The sequence below is a fragment of the Folsomia candida genome, unplaced genomic scaffold, assembly GCF_002217175.1.
Source record: "Folsomia candida strain VU population unplaced genomic scaffold, ASM221717v1 Fcan01_Sc001, whole genome shotgun sequence".
Taxonomy (NCBI): Eukaryota; Metazoa; Arthropoda; class Collembola; order Entomobryomorpha; family Isotomidae; genus Folsomia; species Folsomia candida.
The window spans coordinates 5,453,422-5,475,022 of NW_019091193.1; the positions used below are offsets into that span (position 1 = coordinate 5,453,422).

A 21,601-nucleotide genomic window follows, 5' to 3' on the forward strand; every position below is an offset into this window, starting at 1 on the left:
TTATGGAGTATTCTATTTTTCTTGACAACCAACTCTCCAAGCATAAATCTCAAACTCTCAATATTCTCAAACTTTACAATATGCAAACAGCTCAATATACCCTGTTACGATGATGAAATGACTATTTATTATTCATGATGAAGTATTTTTCGCCATATGCAAAAAGTATTTGAATTATTATTACTCTTTAAATGCATAATGCAAATATCTTTTTATGAGCAAATGAAAACTTGTCCAATCAAAACTTCTTCGTTTCTAACTTCACATAAGCATACGTACCTAATTCTTAGAAACCCGCCGAATGAGTCCGAGTATTGATTTCGATATATCACTTGTGTCTCGCTGTCGGGAAGGTTGATCGGATTGTCTAGATTGATCAAAAGCAACGACGACGACGAAACGCCGTATTCAGATTGATTCGAATCCCGAAGTTCTCTTTCATCAGGTTGAAAAGTTTCAATGAATCGACTTGCAAGATTTTTTACTAAATTGTATAAACATTTGGATTTTTCGTTCATTATGGACATTCCTATAATCATACTTACATAAATATGTAAATGTTTACATACCTGCCGGAGAGATGATTTGTGTGTTAAGTAGTCTAAATTCGACGTGGTCATCATATGCAACTTCCGCGAGATGAAGATCATTCACTTTATTTGAAATTGAATTAAAAGGAACTGATTTAACATTAATTCCGTTTTGGTCGTCGTTTAAGTCCGGTAAAAACACTTGGAGTTCATTTGTGTTTAGACAGCTCAATTCAATCTGAGGTTTGATACATTCGTCTATGAGAAAAAAATTCAAGAAAACATTGCGCATTTCAGATGCTCATTCATTCTTTTCATTTGAAACCATTAACCGCATAATTGGCATTGAGAATGAAATACGATTTATAGTATCAGATGATACGCAAGCTTACAAATAAATAGCTTAAAAACGTTGCAGAATTGTGAAATTGGTGAAAACTCGAACTTTTTGGAAATTGACTTTTTTGGTTAAGTGCAATATTTTCTTGCTAAGAGAGACAATCTTAAGAAAATTTGTTTTTAAATTTGTGAAATGGGGTAAAAATTCGAGTAGTTTGATCTTTTTAAAAAATTGTTGTTTTAAACAGTTAATAGCTCATGCTCTGGAAAATCAAAAATATGTTTGTTTTTTTTTATTTTCGAATGAACTTTTGATAATCTTTTCAAAATCTAGTCATTGGATACCATGGCATGGGCAAAGTTTAAATTTTTGTAGTTATTGACCTGAATGTATTAGATCCATTAGACTGCAATCCTAAAATTTGCATACATAATATTGATGTTTCAATGCACAAAATAAGCGTGAGCTTGTTAATGATTGTTTTTTAATAATAATGAGGATTTGTCTCACTCGATAGAGATTTTGCAAGACGCACTTGGTCATTTCATTTACAAGCTTATCTATTTCAACGAAATTGGCCGCGTTCTTCCAGTCCCACCAAAAATAAGTATGGATGTCTTGGATGGATTCGACGGTACGAACCCACTCGGTTATCTTGTCAAAACCAGTACGCCCATGACTAATTAGAGAAAGATTCGTAAAATGGACGTCAGGATTTTTGAAATCTATAGAAATCTTGGCTGAGATAATGGACACATTTCCAACGGGAGGAGCTCGTCCTTCGACTTGAAGAAAAAATTCAAACGAGTCGAGCGACATGTCGTATCGTCCGTTCCCATCGAATGTCATGTTCGGTGTGGTCCGAAAAGTGGGAACATTTCTTAGATCGGTTTGATATTTCCCCTGAACTTTGAGTTGAGAACCCTGAATTCTTAGTTTCGCTAAAAAGTCGCCTTCAACATTAATGAATTCTATGGTGAAATCATCCTCTATTGCCGATGACCCAAGTAAATGGTGCGACCTGTGTACAGGTATGAAATACTTAAATTATATTTAAGCTTTTCACATCGTATATTATACAGTCAATGGAACAAGTATAGGCACCACCCACGCAAGCTACCTAAAATTGCCTATAACTTTGGAATGCATTATCAAATTAGCATGAAACTTTGTACACATTTAGCAAATCTAATGTAGTGTTCGATTATAATCATGTTCCCGACTGAAATTATGTAACCGTAACATTATTTTGATTTTGACACGAACACGTCAGGTTGGAACCTGCAAAAAGTATTGGCACCTTATGTCTTAATTATTTGAGCGAAATCTTTATAACGATAAACCTCTGCCTTTTGTCAAGATAAGTTAATCAGATCACAAAATATTACTTTATCTGCTTCGTAAGTCCAGATTGGTATTGTCTAGAGCCAAAATTGCGACACCAAACGAGCTATTTTTGGCGGAGCGAGAAATAGTCTTGCCTCCTTCTCAAACAAGCTTGGATATCGAAAACTCAGACAGAAAACATGCTCCGCCATATTTATTATTCGATACGTGGCCAAAGAACATGAAGCGACATTTCTAATTGCTTGTTTCCCATGATCCGGCAGAAAAAAGTCACCTTAGCCCAAAATCGACAGATTAATCAAGCAAAAAATCACTCGAGATCGGGAGATTTCAGCTCTCAAAACCATGTTGAATTTGAAAACCAACTGTAGGGTCAACATATCATACAATTTGGTGATCAATCAAAAATCATGCCATGGGGTTTCAGGGTCCAGTAGCCCGACAGATGCGAGGGTCCCCACACCGAATAAACTCTGGAAATTGTAATCAGCTAAATATCACCCCACATAAATTTCTAACGAATGAAAACGAGTCCATTGGTGCGACAGGACCATATTTTGATTATTCGGATGGGACTGACTGGTTCAAGTTTGGCAGATGCAATAATAGGATCCGAAAAACCGATATGTTCGTATGGCTGTTTAGCACAGAGGAGGATCGATTATGGTTTGGGGTTAAATGACTTGATCGCGGCGTAGTTACCTGGTCATTATCGACGAAATCATGACCAAGGAGGTCTAATTAATCATTCCAAACGATAATTTGAAAAGATTTGACAAAAACCTGACCTAGGAAGGAATTTCATATTCCAAAAATGCAGTGGCCCCAAACATGCATCAAAATTAACGATGCACATTTTTGGAGACCGAAAAGGTTAAGCTTCTTTCGTTGGCTGCACAGTCTCCCGATGTGATTCTGATTGTCCGGGTTGAGAAAAGAGGGACTGATGGGAAACCGCTCGTCGAAAAACGAGCTTGTCAAGAGTTCGAAAGAAGTGTGGGCAGCCATACCCGATCAACAAAAGCTATCATTTTTACGCAAAAGTCATACAGTTAAATTGCAGCAACTGATGGCCGGCAAAAATCCGTGAAAAGATACTAGATATTTAACGTAAAATAAACTGTCAATATTGCATAGAATTGACAGTCATATTCATGCAATTTAGCCTCAAGAATATTGCGTAGAAATAACCGTCAAATTAATGCAATTTAGGGCGTAGAATATTGCGCAAAAGAAACGAATAATTTGATGCAAAACTTGCAGTTAAACTCCATGCAATTACTGCAGTCAAATAACACGAATTATTAATTTTTATCAAAATCATTTATTTCATAACAAAAATTATATTGTTACATTATACAAGGGAATGCAAATGTTTTCATCTATTTTATCCGACGGGAGTAACCAACATTTCTTATCAATATCATTAATACCTATTATGGTTACGCTATTTGATAATTTGCTAACTTTAATTATTCCTAAAATTTTACTTTCACACGGACAAGTGAACAAGTTGTCCGAGTGTTTGAATTTTCTACAATTTATATGTTTTTTATCTTTACTTATACTACTTATAACAACTACTTTCCCATCCTTTAATATAAAACAATGATCCTTTCCGTTCGATTTTATAATACAGTGTCTATTTAAATTCACAGGGGACTGGTACTTATGATTTTCTCTCAGCAGTGCGATTCAGTTTGCTCAAAAGGTTTATAGTGAGCTCGTGGCGAGCGCTTTATTACTTGCATATTATTTTCGAAATCGAAAGCACTAAAAGAATCTAACGGGCCATGCTTTAAAGCGTCATCACTAATATGTATAAGAGAATGCATATTATATGATAAGAACTCTTCTTCATATAAATTGGGAACATTTTTAACAAACTTCAATAAAAGCTGTCGTGCATAATCGTTCCAATTATTTGCTTGCGCCTTGGTAGTTATAAGAATCGTGACTGCTACGCAAAGATTTAAAAAATGTGTATACTTTTTCGGCGACAATAATCCTTTTAACGTAGGATTAGGTGACTCATCGTCACAGGTCTAAAAATCTGAACACTTTTACGCATTTCTCCGTTCTGGGAATTTATTTTTAAATTCTATCAGATCCATTTGTAGACCAGGTCAGTACCAATTTATTAAAAATATGCACTCCAGAGTTTATCAAGTTTTGAAGGAGGAGACCCAAGATAAGACCTCTAGTTAAAAGGTCTTCAGAAAAATTGCGTGTCCAAAAAATTGGCTTATGTTTTTTTTTTAAATCATCGCCATCCTATTAATCAGCTTACTGACTACAATTGGATCAGATAGATTTTCTATTTTCCATTCCATTCCTCTAGAAAACAATTTTGAAATCATGGTGTGGAAAGTAACCTAAACTCCGTTTCACGTTACATGGAGTACATTACCCGAATGAGCCGAATTATTTTATTATTTGTTACCATTTATTCTTATTTTGGCGTTTACATTAGTCAATGTCGTATGATTTTTACGCCAAAATATAAATAAGTGGTACCAAATAATAAAATAATTCGGCTCATTCGGCTAATTTACTCCATGTCTTGTGCCGTGAGATTTTTTGAGACGATGAGTCACCTATCGTCATCTTAAGGCGACGGGTCCTGTATAAAGAAGAAAAGTTCTAAACTCTGTGGCTTTCCACATATCTAACTCTTTTACTGACCTCGGCTTACGACAAAATTCTTTAGGGCAACTATGCGAAAATAATACTAATTTACTTGATAAAGTTGAAATATCACGAGAAGATAATTTAAATGGCAATGGACCTTTTACCCAACTTCTTAATAGTTTTCTAACCACACCTAAGCAAATGAGGTGCATGTAGTCAAGAGGAACCGAAGAAATCATCAAACTTTTAAGCTCCGTAAACGGGGAAATGCCTACATGGTGGTGTTTATCTTTTTGAACATAAAAATCTTGATCTGTCCTAAGTGGACTATCGAATGTTCTGAAAATTACACGTCCCTTCCAGAAACCTGGATCTATACATTTCTCGCATCCATTGTATGCATTATGACTTTTACATTGCTTTAAAAAACTCCTGGCTGGCGCATCAGCTATTATTTTTGAAACCTTACAAAATATTTTCAAATTATTGTAACTAATCCCAACTCGCAAACTTTTTAACTCTGCTATCAAATCCATCAAGTATTCGTCAATACTTTCTGGTTTTGTCTTGCCATAAAATAAACCCACGACAAATACGCCGTACGTACTTTCTTCACACTTTGCTTGAATTGGCCAAAACTGGTTACTGTTACTCTTAGAAATGGGCAATCAATCAAAACTAAATATAAGGTTTAATTTAATTTCGCTACCAGAAGCAAGAATACAATTGGAATCTATTTGCCGTTTTATATTTTGAATAACATCAAAGTGTGCATATTGACCCTGACCGATAGTTTTCATAGAATATTTAATTGAGTTTTTAAGCAATGTCCTACTATCCAATGGAAGAAATCTAAATTCTTGATAAAAGTTAAATATGCGTAGAAGATCGTTTAAAGCTACTCCCGTTATGTTATGTCGAAGCGACCAGTCCCTCAAGTCCCGTGTTAAATCTAAAATATTCCTATTATTTTCTACTACACCATTGTCGCTTAGTGAATCGGAAACTAATGGCTCGTCAATATTATGGATAACATTACTGCTTCTATCATTATTGCTAATATTACTACCTGAATCGCTATCCTCAACGACAGAATCACATATATCTAAATTTACAAGATTATTACTAATAGCAGGTATGTTTTTTGCACGAGTGAGATTCTCTCTAACCCGTTTTGCAATTATTCGCCTAATGTTTCTCGGTGATTTTCCATCTCGATCATGATTATGATGCAATTCCCGAGGGAGCGTCGTCGTTGCACCTACTTTTTGAAGAACGAAACCAATTCATTGCTGCAGTTTGAATTATATCATCGGTGGGAATACGGCCGCTGGGATTTTTGGGATCGGGAACGGACTCAACTGTAAAGACGTTTCGCACGGTTTCTGAAATTTGCAATCCAATTAAACATTAAATAGAGACCAACAATTAGAAAATTTTCTTCATTTTAGAATATATTTTAGCACCTTTTACGACTTCCAATAGTTTTAGGTTTTTCATCGATGTCTTGTTTCCTTTACCCGTAAAATTAATTCGCCTGCCAAATTCATTCGTAAATAATTTTTTCAAGATTTTTCTAGTGCTCGCCTCGATCTGTGTCGCAGTTGAAAATGCCAAATATTCAACCTAATATCAAATATAAGAAAAAACATTAAAGTTTAATTATGCATGTAAAATATCTCGATTAAATCGTACCAGTAATTCGCGATTTGAATCCACCTCGAGCCAAGATTCAAACTCCGCCAGTGCTACCTCGTTGTCGAGGGGTAATTTTGGAATGGCACTGAAATTGGGAGCCTTCCTACCATCCGGCCTTTGTTTCACATTAATCAGTAAAGCCTTAATGTCTTTAATGTCTTCAGCCTGCTTTTCCAACAAAGTTAGCACACTTTGCGTTGTCCCTGCAACGTGATTACAAAGCGTTAACATAATACATCAATTTTAATAAAATTATTTTGCTTGTACTAACTTGAAATCAACAGCCGTAAATCATTTAACTCCTGCGAATTTACAACAACAAAAGAGGTGTCTCCAGTTTCAACTTGATTTCCTACTTGTAGATTGCTTTGCTCTTCAGTTTCGGGAATTATTTCAGGAATGCTCAATGGTTGGTCTAAAAAGCATCACCATAATGATTAGTATAAAATATTTGTGGCAGTATTATAAGCCTACCCAGCTCCAAATTATCCAGAAGTGAGCCAGACGGAGGACTGTTTTTGTTCGCGTCGCTATCCTCCTCATCGGATGAAGACGTTACATCCCCTCGTGTGCTGCTGGGCTGAATATCGGGAATTATCTTCTTGCTCCTTAATCTGCTTTCTGGTTCTGTTTCACTTTCCAAGTTGGAAGTGTCCTCGGCTACTTGAAGTTTTTTTGTCGCAACTTCATAATCATCTAAAATAATGATATTTGTTAGTAAATGTAAAATAATTGGAATGACTTCTCATAATTTGAATTAAATAGCTATTTACCGTAATTCCCAATAATCCTGGCGTAGCTAACTCTTCCCCACTTGACATCAGGAATAGCAGTGCCCTTTTTTATCAAATTTCTAATACTTGGCCCAGAGTTTGGTGGCCAGAGACAAACTTTCTCTGCGGGGATAACCCAGTGACTTGGAACAAGCTCCACAGGCACTGAATTGTATTTATCAGGGGGGAATTCAATTATGTAATATTTTTTTGGCGACATTGAGACAACAGATAAATTAACAGGGAATTTACGAGACTGCGAGGGTGGGAGAGAAAAGGAAATACCACGCTTCTCTTAGATTCAAACTCTCGCGCGTTGCCTGTCTCTTCGCACCCACCATTCATTGCGTATAAATTGCATGATTTTAACGCCTCATGTAATGTGGGTATTGACGAGATATTGGTGCGGTATTTTTACGCAATATCTCAGCACGTTTGGGTACAATAATTTTTCAACCATAGGTTACAGTTTTTTAATGCAAATTTAGCGTGTCTCACGGTGCACACCAAACTTAGCACAAAATTTATGCAATAATCACGCCTTTTTTTGTTTGTTAAAAATTTTCACCATGGATGCGTTACTTTGACGCAAAAGTAATAATTTTTGTTGATCGGGTATAGAAAAGCGTTATCAAGAAACTTGTCAAATCAATTCCACGGCCTATTTATGCTCTTATTACGTCGAGGGGAGGTGCCACGTAATATTAGAAGCAGTGGGACGTAATAAAATTGGCGATTCTTTGACTAATGATTTTATAAGTTAGAGGGTGCCAATACTTTTTGCGGGTTAATTTTGTATATTTTCCAACAAATTATTTAAAAACTGTGTTTATCTAATTTTCATCAATAAAACATGATTATAATCGAACACTACATTAGATTGGTTAAATGCGTACAAAGTTTCGTGTGAATTTGATAATTCGTGCCAAAGTTATAACCATTTTTATTTAGCTTGCGTGGGTGGTGCCTATACTTGTTCCATTGACTGTATAGCATATTCGGCTGTCAGTTATAGCAAATTACATAGATTTATGTATGTAGATGGGTGACCGACTATAATGGCCAGACTTTAAGTATGTAAAGTATTAAATCTGGGTTAATAATATCTTACCAAGATCCAGTATATCCAATTATTGAAACTACCAGCCACTCATAGTAATATGGAACGAAAAACCGGAAGTCAATTCCGACAGCAGGTAGCTCAGTCGAAGTTTTAACTGAACACAGTAAATTAATCATTTGCTTCATCCCGATTTATAAATTTCGAGATAATATTAATTTTAAACTTACTGTCCTGAACGAATTTGCGGATTTTTGCGGACAAACGAGTTTCTAACAGATTACGATCCGAAACAACTGTGACAAAAATTTGCAATCCAATGACATACTTAATTATGAGGTAGGCACACAATTTAGTTAAATACTTACGAAGATCTTTTGTCCCAATATCTTTCACACTTTGAAACGACGAAATACCCTCAATTAGAAATATAGTGGCTAATAAGGCCAGAACTACTACGTTTCCAAATTCGCCCATTTTTCTCAATTTTAGGTTGTTTCAAATTTGCATTTATTGTAAATCGCATTTATTTAAGTATAAAATATTTGAGGCAGTTTTCCTTGTTGGTTTAATTGGATTATGTTCAATTTTCAGATAAGGAATTGATATCTTAATTACAACTTTGAACAACTCAATATTGTTGTTGGAAATAGTGCCGCGGATGTTCTTACAATTTGATTTGACATCATCAGAAGCGTCGCTTGTTAGCTGTCTGGTTGATTAATGATTTATAAGTACTTAGGTAAATTGGACTGATGTTTGATGTTCCCGTCGTTGTTCAAGCTACGTAAGTATACTATTGAACTGATTGTACAGAATCTATAAATTCCACATAAATCAATTGGTATTTGTAAAAATTAATGCTGATATGAAATGTGTAAAAGATGAATTATTCTCATGCTCGGCCAGCGCATATTCAATACAAAAAATTATCTTCATATAACCATTAAAGTTTTTTTACCTAGCATTTCCTGAGGTGATGTAATATGAATAACAATGCGGCAAAAATATTTGGATTACACGAAATTATTCGCTAGAATTGGCAAACTTAGACGCTAAAATACTATTCTTCGGATCAGTTTTATTTTTTGAGCCTTCAGATAGGTTTGTGAGATGACCAAATTGTCAAAGTTCAAAAACTATAATTTTGCATCGATTTTTACAGGAAGGTGAGGATATATAGCAACTGGTCTGACAAAATTACAAGATAATATTGTCAACTAAAATCAATGAAGGATTAAAAAGTATAATCATAGATGCATCATTATTATTTTTGAGTCGTTGATATAAAAAAAGTAAAAATTAAATAGAAACATGAAAACAATAATTGTATCCAAATAAATATGCCATATTTTCATTCCTTGCTAACTTGTGCAAAGCACGTAGTTGACATTGAAAGTTTGAATTGTCAAGATGAATGTACGTATGACATATGTATTTTTGTATGCAGATATGTATGGAGATAAATCCATCTGTGTACGCACACAATTTTAAGACAATTTGTTCATCATTATAAACCGTTGAGATTCATGAAAAATTTTGATTTTGTGGTGCCCTTCATACTTCCTGTACATATTTCTTTGGCAGAAAGAGGATAACATTTGGGTCACTGTTTGCAATTTCCCTTAATCGTAAGTAAACAAACTCTCATGTTTTATAAAAAAGTGTGCATTTATGTAAGTAATTGACCAATTAGATATACGTAAATAGATTAAACGTACATATGTATGTATATCGATGTTTCATAATCGCTGGGCAGTACCTAAATTTGTATAGAAAAGTAGGGACCACAGTCCGAAGTAAGTATGTATTAAATACGGTTTCATAAACCATGACGTCAATAATCGTAATTATATATGTACACATGTACAAGTATATACTTGTATAAATCTATGTATGTACATACGTGTGTCCATATATTCAGAGTAAATGTACAAAGATATCGGTAAAAAAATCCAATTCAGATATTTTACAAAGCAAGGTTTCCCGAGTTCAGATTTATTTATTTTCCAGATCAAATTTAAATACCAACTGCCCATAACCGTCTTAATTTTTCCAAATGTATACTGATTTATACTTTGGAGTACTTATCAAGCAATTAAGCCTTTCCAACTATCTTGGTGCCAGTCCGATCCTTTGGGATGCAAAAAATAGAAAAATTATCGTAACTCAGCTCTCCAAAGTCAAATTTTACATCTTTTCAGTATTAATGTTCATAGCGCTGGTTTACATGGGAGGTGTCATCATCTACATTAAGATCTGCTATGGAATGTCTCGCATTGGAATTTGCATTGCTGTATTTTACAGCGCATCTTTCCATTACTGTGCAGTCGCTGGATTTCTACCAATGCCTGAAAACGTTGCAAGCTTGACAAACACAATGCTTAAATTTGGAAAAGATTTTCACCGTAAGTTTTTCGAAATTTCATTTTTAGGTTTCTTACAAACATAATTTGTAAAAAAAAATGATAGGCCAATGGAAACTTGAACCAATTCCAAAGAATAAGCCTACTCCAAAAAGAAGTTCTGCCTCGTACTTTGAAAAAATATGTGACGGAATGTGCAGAAATGGGTATACGACTCCAATTTGGATTTCCCTCCACTTTTTCATATCGCCGACCACGCCACCCTACCCATTCGCCCTGCTGCCCCCGTCTTATCTTAACGTCTTCACTTATTTCAGCTGGGGTATATTATGCACATACCTTATCTTCGCAATTTCTAGTTGCATGATGACCATCGTGATAATATTTGTGACGTATGGATTCCTCATGCACAACGTGCTGAAGAATGAACTCTTCCCGCAGAGCAGGAATGGATACACGACTCATGATCAGTTACGGAATAAGGGTAATTTATTCCGGGCATACCGCCAATTCGAAATACTGCACAAATATGCAAATTCGACATTCGAACATGTCATACTTCCCGGGCAGATCCTGGTCACACAGGGATGTCTTTCTTGCAACTACGTGCTGCTAACAAGTTGGACGAATTTAGACGTTTCTTCAATATCGATACTAATCATGTGGACCTTTCTTGGAATAACGATGTGGACGGTTTTTCTTCTCACGACGTCGCTAGTGAGCACGCAGGGGAGGAGGATGCTCGACTCGTGGAAGTTTTTAAACTGGTCGAAGGCGGAGATGAAATATATGAAAAAGTTTAAGAAGGGCTGCAGACCATTGGGTGTGAGAGTTGGGGGATTCTACTGCGTGAAACAGATAAACGTTTTGAAATATTTACATGGGATTTTTAGAGGTACTTTTAGAGCGTTGTTGGCACTTGGGTAGAAAGTTTGTCAGTATTTTCGGTGTAACCCATCATAGATGCCCAACTTATCTCAACTGATGAAATATTTTCATATATAGTTACATAAAAACTGTGGAAATAAAAGCATATTTTTTTTAGCTTCACAGTGGCATACGAAGTTCCAAAAAAATACATTTTAGTATGAAATATGTTAAGCAAATGGTTTATGAGCATTAGATAGAATATTTTAGACTTTCTAAAAATGTTAAATAATTACAACAATTCAATCAAAATGTTGTCCATACTATAAATGTGTCTGCTAATGGTGTTGTATACTAAATATTATTTAATATTACGACTAGGACTACTTTAAAAAGAGTTGTATCACCAGTTCTAATATATATTTATTTACATCTATGTAAATGGAGTAATAAAAGTATTAAGATAAATCTTGTCAGCAAAGATATGGTTATGATTTCCATTTTTTTTTAAATTATGAATATGTAATTTTCTGTACTTATTCTGGAAAGCATCTCCACGTATATCCAGAAGGTATACGACCAATCCTCCGACAGAAATTTCCTGGGCAACACGTGTCATCGGAGGGACTGCAGAAGCTAGTGCGGGACAAGCATCCTATATTATTCTCCTACATTATGTAAATCAAGGAAACATCAAATATCATGTGCATAATAATGTACGTAGTTAATTGCAAGAGTAGCATATCTCACATGTATTTTCTTGCGTCGTAAATATCTTCCGCTATAATGATGTCGCCGTGGCTTAAAAATTTCCCAGCTTGATTGACTCTCCATGTCGGCTTGATGTGTGACCACTTCCTCTTCGGGTGAGTCTTCGCTATCCTCCACTGCTCGTGAAGGCACCAGAAGAAAAATTAAGTACAACAGATATTTCATGCCGAATTTCTGTTATTTACAACATAAATATATTTGGTTTAAATCTAAATAATTTTTTTTAATGTGCAATGTAAAATCTCAGTGTATTTAAATATGTAGATTTCATATGTAACTAAACTAGCTCTTTAATCTTTAACAAGGCAAACATTTATGACAATTGGTTGAATTTTATTACACCAAAGAATTATACAATGCAAGCTTTCACTTGTAACATGGCCATTATTGCGTAATAATTTTTCAACTACAAATAAATAATTCATGCATGCTATGTACGAGCATCATTGAGCAAATTACTTATGTATGTAGTAACCATGTATTTACTAACAATGGGGATCTCCCAGTGTATGCTCTCCGATTTTGACCAAATTAATGTCACTCGATCATAAATATGATTAGTATGATATGCCAAATATGATATGTATCACATTTGCCAAAGACAATATCTGCCAATGCTCAGGTTTAGCAGAGATATTTGCATCCGAAGACGAAAAAACGAGCAGTAAAATTTGGAGGTGTAAAATTTGGCAACTTAATGTCGATTCAACTTGAGTATTTTTTACATGCATACATAGATATGTACATACTCAAATTGTCTTTCATTAACGATGAAAACAAGGTTAATACCAGATACACTTTACTATACTTTAATATTGTTCTTGAAAATAAGATTATAGTACATTTATCTACATATACTTATTTATGTATATATTGTTCAGTACTAATATTCGCCCGAAGTGGGAATGTTATGTGTACTATTTGTTGTGTATTCGACTATCGAATTTCATTATTCTACTCTCCGTGTGCAATGTCCCGTTTTATGTATTGTAAATATACTAAGGGTTGATCCGTAAATTATGTCACGCAAAAATCGGGATTTTCTAGACCCCCCATCCTTCCCCCCTTTAACATGTGTCACATAGGCACGATATCATTAGAGGCTTGGACCCCCCTCCCCCCTCTTGCGTGACATAATTTATGGACCGTCCCTAATCGAAAACTCGATAGCAATTACATACATCAAGGGAAAATTGCCTCCATCTTGATTGTTTAATCGGAGATGTCATGAATCTATCTAGCATGATTAAACCATCAAATCTTTAATACTCACTCAGAATAATAAGGAATTCGTCATTTAGCAAGCATGACAATTCTTCATTACGACATTGTTTCGCCAATACACCCTAATTTTTGCCAATAAAAAAATCTAGTGGCGGAATATCTGCTTAACTAATAGTAAATATGTTCGAGTATAAAAGCTTATTCGTCAAAGGCTCTCATTGTGATCACGGCAATCCAAGTAGCAACAATTTTCAAAATCTCGTAACAAAGATGGAGCTTGCTTTTCATTTTGTTATTACTGTTTTACAAATTCTAATTTCAGCACAATTAGTGCTTGTCAGAAGCCAACCTGCTCCAGCCGCGTCTGGTAGAAATGATACGTTCAAACTGCCAACAAATTATTCTAAAGGTGAGAAGATCGTAAATACCAGGGTCAAAAATCATTCCAAAATCAGGTCATACAGTGGTTAAACAAACTGTAACAAATTTGATAACACTACAGTTTCGGATTAATTACGAAGTTTCTAAAATCTAAAATCATAGTATTTTACCTGCTATAATTTCCTCCCCAGAACATCGACCTTCCCACCGAAGGGAACCAACCGATGTTATGGTAAACATTCATGTCCAAGCCATAAATCCTATTAAAGCAGCAGATATGGATTTCAGGCAAGTAAATAAATCCGGCCATAATGTTTAAAGTAAATTTATGCATGTAACTTAGCATATTGGTACTTATTAAACATTTATTAATCCAGAATGGACATGACCCTAACCCAGCGTTGGATGGACGAAAGGCTGGCATTTGCCGAGCAGTGGTTTGACGGAAAAGACAATCTCATTTTACCACTGGAGTTTGTCGATCTGATCTGGCATCCTCATCCCTTCGTTGTGAATGCAAAATCTACAGGCAAGCTTTTATTATGAAAAAAGTTCCCACTTTAAATACATACTTTGTTACAGACGTTGGCCAACTAACGCAGAAATTAGTGAGCGTTTACGTCTTTCGAAATCGTACCGTCCAATACTCCGTGAATGTTTTTATAACAGTAGCTTGCGCAATGAACGTAAGAATTTAACCATTAACAATTTAAAAGTCAAGATTTTAAAAAATTGAAATTTTAGTATCGCTATTTCCCATTTGACTCTCAACTGTGCCCCATGTTTTTAGAATCATGTAAAATTTCAAGCATTTGAACAGGATCGTGCATTCATAAAAATTCTAAATTTTCTCATTAAATGTTCAGTTTCGTTTGACGAAACCCAAGTCAAGTACACGTGGGCGGAGTATGAACCCTTCACGATCAACCCTGACTTAAGAATGTTGCAATTTGAACCAAGAAGACCGCTTCATTTTAGCATAGCGTCCGTACCTCGGTTCAACGAGGGTGAGCAATCAAATATTAATACCTGTTACATAATTGCATACAACTTACAACACAGTTAATACATAAGGTTACAAAGACTATACAAGAAAATCATTTTACAAATTTGCGTATTTATGATCATATTTAGATTAAGGGCGTCTTTGTTCTATACAAAACTGTATACCATAATTTTGCATAGCTGGTTTACTAGGTTACAAACATTCGAGTGAAATTCCTTGTCAAATTGCAAGCCAGAAATACATATAATCGTAGCATTTTGTCTAAACTGCGATAAAAAATTACACGTATTGTACCCAAGTATCATAAAATGGTAATCATAATCCGTACATATTATTACTATTGATTTATATTTACTTACTTTCAGCGAAGAACTTTTCCCAGTTAGTCGCCTATTTCAGGTTTGATCGATTAATGGGAAATCATTTGATTCAGGTGAATTCTTATTTTTATTCCCTTTCTGTTTATGACGCCATTTGAATATCGATTTGCTTAATTGGTAGACATTTGCCCCCTGTTCTCTCGTCGTGTGTTTAAGCTGGTTCAGCTTCTGGTTGGAGCTTAATGCCTTGTCGGCCCGAATGTCGCTCTTGGTAACGTCCATCTTGACCCTGGTGACGCAATTTGTCGGTCTCAAAACTGACCTGCCTCCGGTGGCATATATTAAAGCGGTACATATGTATTATGTCACTTTGCATAAATTATGTTTGTATACATAGTTACAACATTGCATAATTAATATTTCGCATATTTAATTAAGTAATTAGTATGAAATTATCATTAATGCCAAAAGCTTTATTATGTTAAAAATATTCAGGTAGATATTTGGATGGCTGGCTGTATGGTCTGGGTGTTTGGCGCGTTGGGAGAATTCGTGCTTGCAAAGGTCATCTTTTCGTTGACGGAGGATGCCAAATTCCATTATCATGAAGACCACTTGAAATTTTTTAGTCAGCCGGGATTGTCACCCCAACATGACTACACCATGAAGCCAAATGGTGCCAGAAACGGGAGAGATATTGATGAAATGCTTATGGTTAGTAACAAAAAATGACGGTTTTTACTCTAGCGTATCGTACACTGTAAACGGAGACCATGACCAATGTATAAAATTTTTAATTTAGACCCATAAAGAAACGCTAAAATAACTAAAAATATTTGCTACAGATAAAAATATTGAGGTTATTCATGACGTGTTCGCATCGTTAGCAACGTTAACAAAAAAAAAAAGTTCCCAAGTTCGCAAAAAATTTTGTCTTGAAAAATTATGGACATCTGCAAGGCTAGTATTTGCCCGCACATATGTAGTTCGCACAATTGTTTTCAAAATTATATTGCGATGCAAACATGCATAACACTTGTAATGAAAATGTTTGCATTAATGTTAATGTTTTCATGACCAAGATCTAGTTGACAATCTGCCTATTCATCTCCGTTTTACAGCATAGAACAAACAGTTCTGAAATAATTACCGAAATGGACATGACTGGACAACCTATTGAACAAAATTTGCAAAATCAGCGGATTCGTCACCGCCGATTGGCGCCCTTGGACCACAAGGATAGCTTTGAAAATGCGGATCTTAAGAGCATCGCTACGACAAGTTCTGCCAGCCTCGACAAGAATGTGGGAAGAATGAAGCTTCCGCTGCAATGGACGGATCCCAAGACTGGAAAGCAGATCCTGTTGTGGAAGAAAATCGACAACATTTCCAAGTGGGTCTTCCCTCTCTCCTTCGTCCTCTTCTGCACCGTGTATTGGATCATTTTGTACATTCACAGCAAAGTGGACAATGATCTTGACCTCTACGTGGTGAGCACGAACCTCACAATCTCAGCTTAATTATTGATAAGAAAACTGATAAGAAAAAAGCAATTAGATTCTTGTTAGATACTTTTCAATTAATTGGTGCATTGAATGTCTATGTGTTATAAGTTGGGTGGTGAAACCACAGAAAAATCTATTTTTTCAGTAGTACAGCCTTCAATTTTTGTAGAAAGCAGAGTATTAAGGAGAGAAAAAGAATTAAACAAGATGTAATACCCTTTGCTTAAATTAAATATTTTTACTGAAAAAATAGTGGCAACAATTGCTCATTTGTTTCACAGTGGTATTCAATATTGCCCATTATTTTCAAGAAGTGGACATGTACAGAGCAAGTTAATTAATACAAATATGTACATACTCTTGTTTTATTTACCATACGATCCTCGACGTCATCACTCTCATTACTAATAGCATTGCAGTGGTGACGTCGAGGGTCGTATGGTAAATAAATGGACTGTAATTCTTAGGCAAAGGAAACGTGACAAACTAAACATTCTGAGTTTAAATAGCAAGCTATGATCTGCAAATTTATATGGAAGTTATGGAACTTCCCAGTAGACAATTCGATGGTCGAAATCTCTGCGAACACAGCGAATTTAGAGCGAATTCGCTGCAGCGAAAATTCGCCACGATTTCGAGGACTACTTCACGAAGAATTCTGCACGAAATCGCAGCGAAATATGTAACAGCGAAAGACCTACGAACTTTCGCTACGAATTCGTGAAGAAAAATTCGCTTTATTTTCGATGAAAGAAAAAGCTCCTCGAATTCGGGGCGAATTCTCAGCGACTTCCGAGCAACAATTAAGTCAACAAATCGAGCTGCGATTTCCCAGCGAAATCACAACGACTTCGCTGCGCCTCCAGCATCATCATAATTCTAAATGGTAGTCTAGTTCCAACCTTAGCCATGAGCACACGTGCGAGCATCTCTTGAGTAAAAGATACTACGACGAATAATTTATAAAACAGTTACAATTTTTTTATAAACCAGCCAACTGCACCTGAAATAACTAGTTACCCTTCCGATTTACAAGTGTACAGTGATTCTAAAGTACGACCATTTAGTATAGAGACGAATGAATTGGAATTATGGCCCTCATGTTCATCAGACAATTCTATTGAAGTTTTTGAAAACGTTAACGTTCCCAACGGTGAACTTAGTAAGTTTAAACATAGCAATTCGCATGAGAAGGACTATTTATTTGAAATAACGAAGTGGGCAGTGAGTAATAATATCACTAGAAATTCTACTTCAGAATCATTGCTAATTTTAAAAACTCACATGTGTTTTGATTATTTTCCGAAGGATGTAAGGACATTCTTGGAAACGCCAAAGTTACAAATAGTTTTCCCGTTGGAAAAGGAGAATTTTTATATTTTGGTATAAGCAATGGTTTAACTAGATTTTTAAATTGGGATCCTCTTGTTAGTGCAATTTTTTCCTCTTAGGACCCTGGCCACCATAGATAGTTTGGAACAAATCTTGAAAGATCTTGCTCCCAGGCGAGAATTGGTATTTATTTGAACTATGTATTTGTTATTCCTTTGATCTCCAAAGTTCAAAGTTGTAATTTTTTGTTTCCATACAGAATAATGTGCTTTTGGGATGTGGAGGAGATAACTTATGTTCGGATGAATTACTTTCACGGCACAGTTACCAGGGACGAAGTGGGAAAAACTCATTTTTAAGTTATCCTCAACTTAATCAGGCTATATTTGGTAAATCCTTGTTTCAGTATTTATGTTGATGTATGTAAGAAAGCTTAATCGTGACAATTGTGTATTTCAGAAAGTCTATCAACTGAAGCTTGTGCCATGCCTGTTACAAGAAAATTTGTTGATGAAGCCTTCCCAAAAATTTTGAAGAGAGCAGCTGATAGATATATCAAGAAAATGTAAGCGATTCTTATAAGCAAAGAGCATAGTGAAAATTGTGATGATAAATTAAACGAAGTGTGTTTTCTTTGTTTATAGGAAAGCTGCGCCAAGCTTCACACCTTTCAACGCCGAAAATACAACAGTTGGACGGAACAATGAGACTTTGTTAAAAATAACTATTTCACTATGATACTTAAATTTGTTGTCCTGGTGTTACCGTTAATAAATATATTTTAAATTGACCATACAAAATGTGTAACGACAAATTCGTAACTAGTTAGCAGCGAGATCGCATCGAATTCATGACGAAACCTCGCCTCGAAATCGCTGCGAAGTAGCGCGGAGTCGTTGCGTAAGTCGCGAATTCGCTGCTCTTTCGCAAAGAGTCGGCGGTCATGTAGCTCTGTTTTCGACGTCGATTCGCTAGCGATTCGCAACGACTCGCTGTTGAATTTCGTTGCGAAGTCGCAGAGAGTCGTTGTGTTTTTGTCTCCTGGGTTGCACAACCTAATTGTTGCCCCTATTTTTTCAGTAAAAATATTTAATTTAAGCAAAGGGTATTACATCTTGTTTAATTCTTTTTCTCTCCTTAATACTCTGCTTTCTACAAAAATTGAAGGCTGTACTACTGAAAAAATAGATTTTTCTGTGGTTTTACCACCCAACTTATTTGATGCTTTTCACCTTAACATTAACATACACATATTTTGGTTACACCTCCCTAATGTTACAACCTCCATAAAGCACTTGCCCCAACCTCCCAAGTTCCAGGAAAACAATTTAATTGTACTATTTTTCATCATTATAATCAATGTATTCATGTCTTAATTTGTCCCCAAACCACTCCCGACTAGGCAAAAACATTAATCTTGCTATTATTCATCAATTTCAACAATAATCTCAATTTACCCCAAACCACACCCCATAATTGTCATAGGGGGTGTGGTCGTGACTCATTATTAATTTATAATACCACATGCTGAAAGCAGAATAGAAAAATTTTCACTTCTTCTTAAATTATTTTGATTTTACTGTGTTGGGTATAACCACTCCCCCTGAGGTCAAGGGGCGTGGGCGGACAAATTCTTCGCATTAATTTGCTGAAGTTACTTCTAAAACATAAAACTTGGATATTTTGGTTTGACTCCCACTCATCTGGGGCATTTAGGGACTGGTATACCCGTCAAAAATTATTCAGTGAAAATTTCAAAAAATTACTATTACAATTCCGCCACGGTCATATTTATAAGTTGATGGCCACGTTGCACTCCTCATACATCTAAGGAATAGAAATCCGTGGTGATCGGCGATAAAAACCCATTCACGAAGGCTGTACATCGGTGAGATTGAGGAATTAAAAATTGTGAATTTTCAATTTTGTGGCCTCCAGGAGGCCTTAATTCGAAAGGGTCTAAATGTAAATGTTGTAGACAAATTACTGCCGGATGTGATTGTAATTTACTTCAAGTCTCCATCATGCACCCAATTCATTCAGGATAGCATTTTGTGATTTTTTAGTCAAAAATACGTTTTAGTGGATATTTCAAAAACTATTCGAAATTTTTGAAAACGGTACGCGTGCCCTATATCTATATTTGTAAGCTGGTTCGAATGCTTTTTACCGCATCCCCCTAGCTCATAAGGTCGAACCACACGGTCAAAAACCATTAACATTGAAGTTTCGTGAACGCATACTATATATTTCTCATATAGCGCTAAATGTCTCATGTTGCCTCGACATTTGGGCTAAATGGAAAAAATAGAAAAATGCTTTGGCCGATTTTTTAAAAATTAGGATAATAATGGTTTACTTAATTCCATACGTTTGTAAATGTAGACCCTTTATTAAATTTTAATGGAGACAGAAAATCCTTAAGTAAAAGTAAACTCTTCCGCAAATCATTAAATTAATTTAAGATTATAATTAAAAGAAAAATAAATGGTTTGTTCTAAAATTAGAGGAAATTATTTTACATGCGTTCAATAAATGCCCAATCAAATCATGGCAATTTGTCTGTAATAACAATTTGGCAACTTCCCTTTGACCGTTTTGTTAATTATCTCCTATTTCATTTGGTAAAAACATACATTGTAACTGTTCATACGTTGTGCGTAGGCAGATGTGTATACATATGTATACCTCCTTATATGATACTACGAAATGTACATGTACTCCTGTTTTTTTGGCTATAAAATCTCGCGGTAAAAAGGTTTCCACCTGCTCCATACAGTTCGCACCCACTTCCATTCAAAACCCTATGTCTAAAGTTTTAAGTTGCCATAAGCTTTGAATGGAATTGGGTGCGAACTGTATGGGGCAGGTGGAAACCTTTTTACCGCGAGATTTTACAGCAAATAAAATAAGAGTACATACAATTTTCATTGGACCCACCCAGCACATGATCATTTACCTAAATAATTGATTTCCAATCGTAAAAATACTATTTTATTAACAGGAATTAAAACAGCAATAAACTTTCATACGTATAAATTTAGATAGGATATTAGAAAATTTAAGTACTTTTATCATATTAATTAATCATAAATTGAGATCTTATGCAAGTTATAACCTTTATTATTATGGTTTCTTTCCTTAAAAAGGCAATTAATGTATGTTTACCTTACATAACTCATGAAATATTGAGAAATGTATATACCTATCCATTCTCAAATCTGGTCAGAATTCAGCAATAAGGCGATTAATACCTTGGAAATAAACAAATTCATTAATTTTGTTATTTAGTTGACTTCTTTTAATTTTGCTATTGTTGAGCTGAAACTCGCGATTTTACCCCTGATTATAACTTCTTAAGCATTCCGCTGTATTACAATTTGTACTTTTTGATCAATTTGTTTCCGTCATAGCTAAACTAAATATGTACAACTGTCCCCACTTGAACTT

General features: G+C 35.2%; 3 protein-coding genes and 1 long non-coding RNA gene across 4 annotated transcripts; 2 read left to right on the plus strand and 2 right to left on the minus strand.

The window, feature by feature from the left end:
* Positions 1–1,245: 1,245 nt before the first annotated feature.
* On the minus strand, positions 1,246–2,927 carry LOC118436043. Its single transcript, XM_035853003.1, has 3 exons — positions 2,920–2,927; positions 1,381–1,891; positions 1,246–1,284 (listed from the first exon to the last, which is right to left on the minus strand). The coding sequence occupies exons 1-3, from the start codon at positions 2,925–2,927 to the stop codon at positions 1,246–1,248; spliced, it is 558 nt and encodes a 185-aa protein (XP_035708896.1).
* A 1,927-nt stretch (positions 2,928–4,854) lies between these two features.
* Positions 4,855–7,931, minus strand: LOC110842261. Its single transcript, XM_035846742.1, has 6 exons — positions 7,320–7,931; positions 7,021–7,242; positions 6,818–6,961; positions 6,544–6,749; positions 6,315–6,474; positions 4,855–6,233 (listed from the first exon to the last, which is right to left on the minus strand). Exons 1-6 carry the CDS (start codon positions 7,537–7,539, stop codon positions 6,073–6,075), a joined length of 1,113 nt encoding a protein of 370 aa, XP_035702635.1. The 5' UTR covers positions 7,540–7,931; the 3' UTR covers positions 4,855–6,072.
* A 5,856-nt stretch (positions 7,932–13,787) lies between these two features.
* On the plus strand, positions 13,788–16,991 carry LOC110857205 (glycine receptor subunit alpha-4). The gene is made up of 11 exons (XM_022105852.2): positions 13,788–13,845; positions 13,930–14,016; positions 14,180–14,276; positions 14,366–14,517; positions 14,571–14,674; positions 14,733–14,784; positions 14,855–14,995; positions 15,360–15,427; positions 15,496–15,663; positions 15,810–16,028; positions 16,436–16,991. Exons 1-11 carry the CDS (start codon positions 13,788–13,790, stop codon positions 16,832–16,834), a joined length of 1,545 nt encoding a protein of 514 aa, XP_021961544.1. The 3' UTR covers positions 16,835–16,991.
* Positions 16,992–17,753: 762 nt separating this feature from the next.
* LOC118434030 lies at positions 17,754–18,916 on the plus strand. Its single transcript, XR_004833725.1, has 5 exons — positions 17,754–18,202; positions 18,271–18,334; positions 18,411–18,540; positions 18,611–18,716; positions 18,796–18,916. It is a non-coding gene; the product is annotated as an uncharacterized LOC118434030 (long non-coding RNA).
* Positions 18,917–21,601: the final 2,685 nt, after the last annotated feature.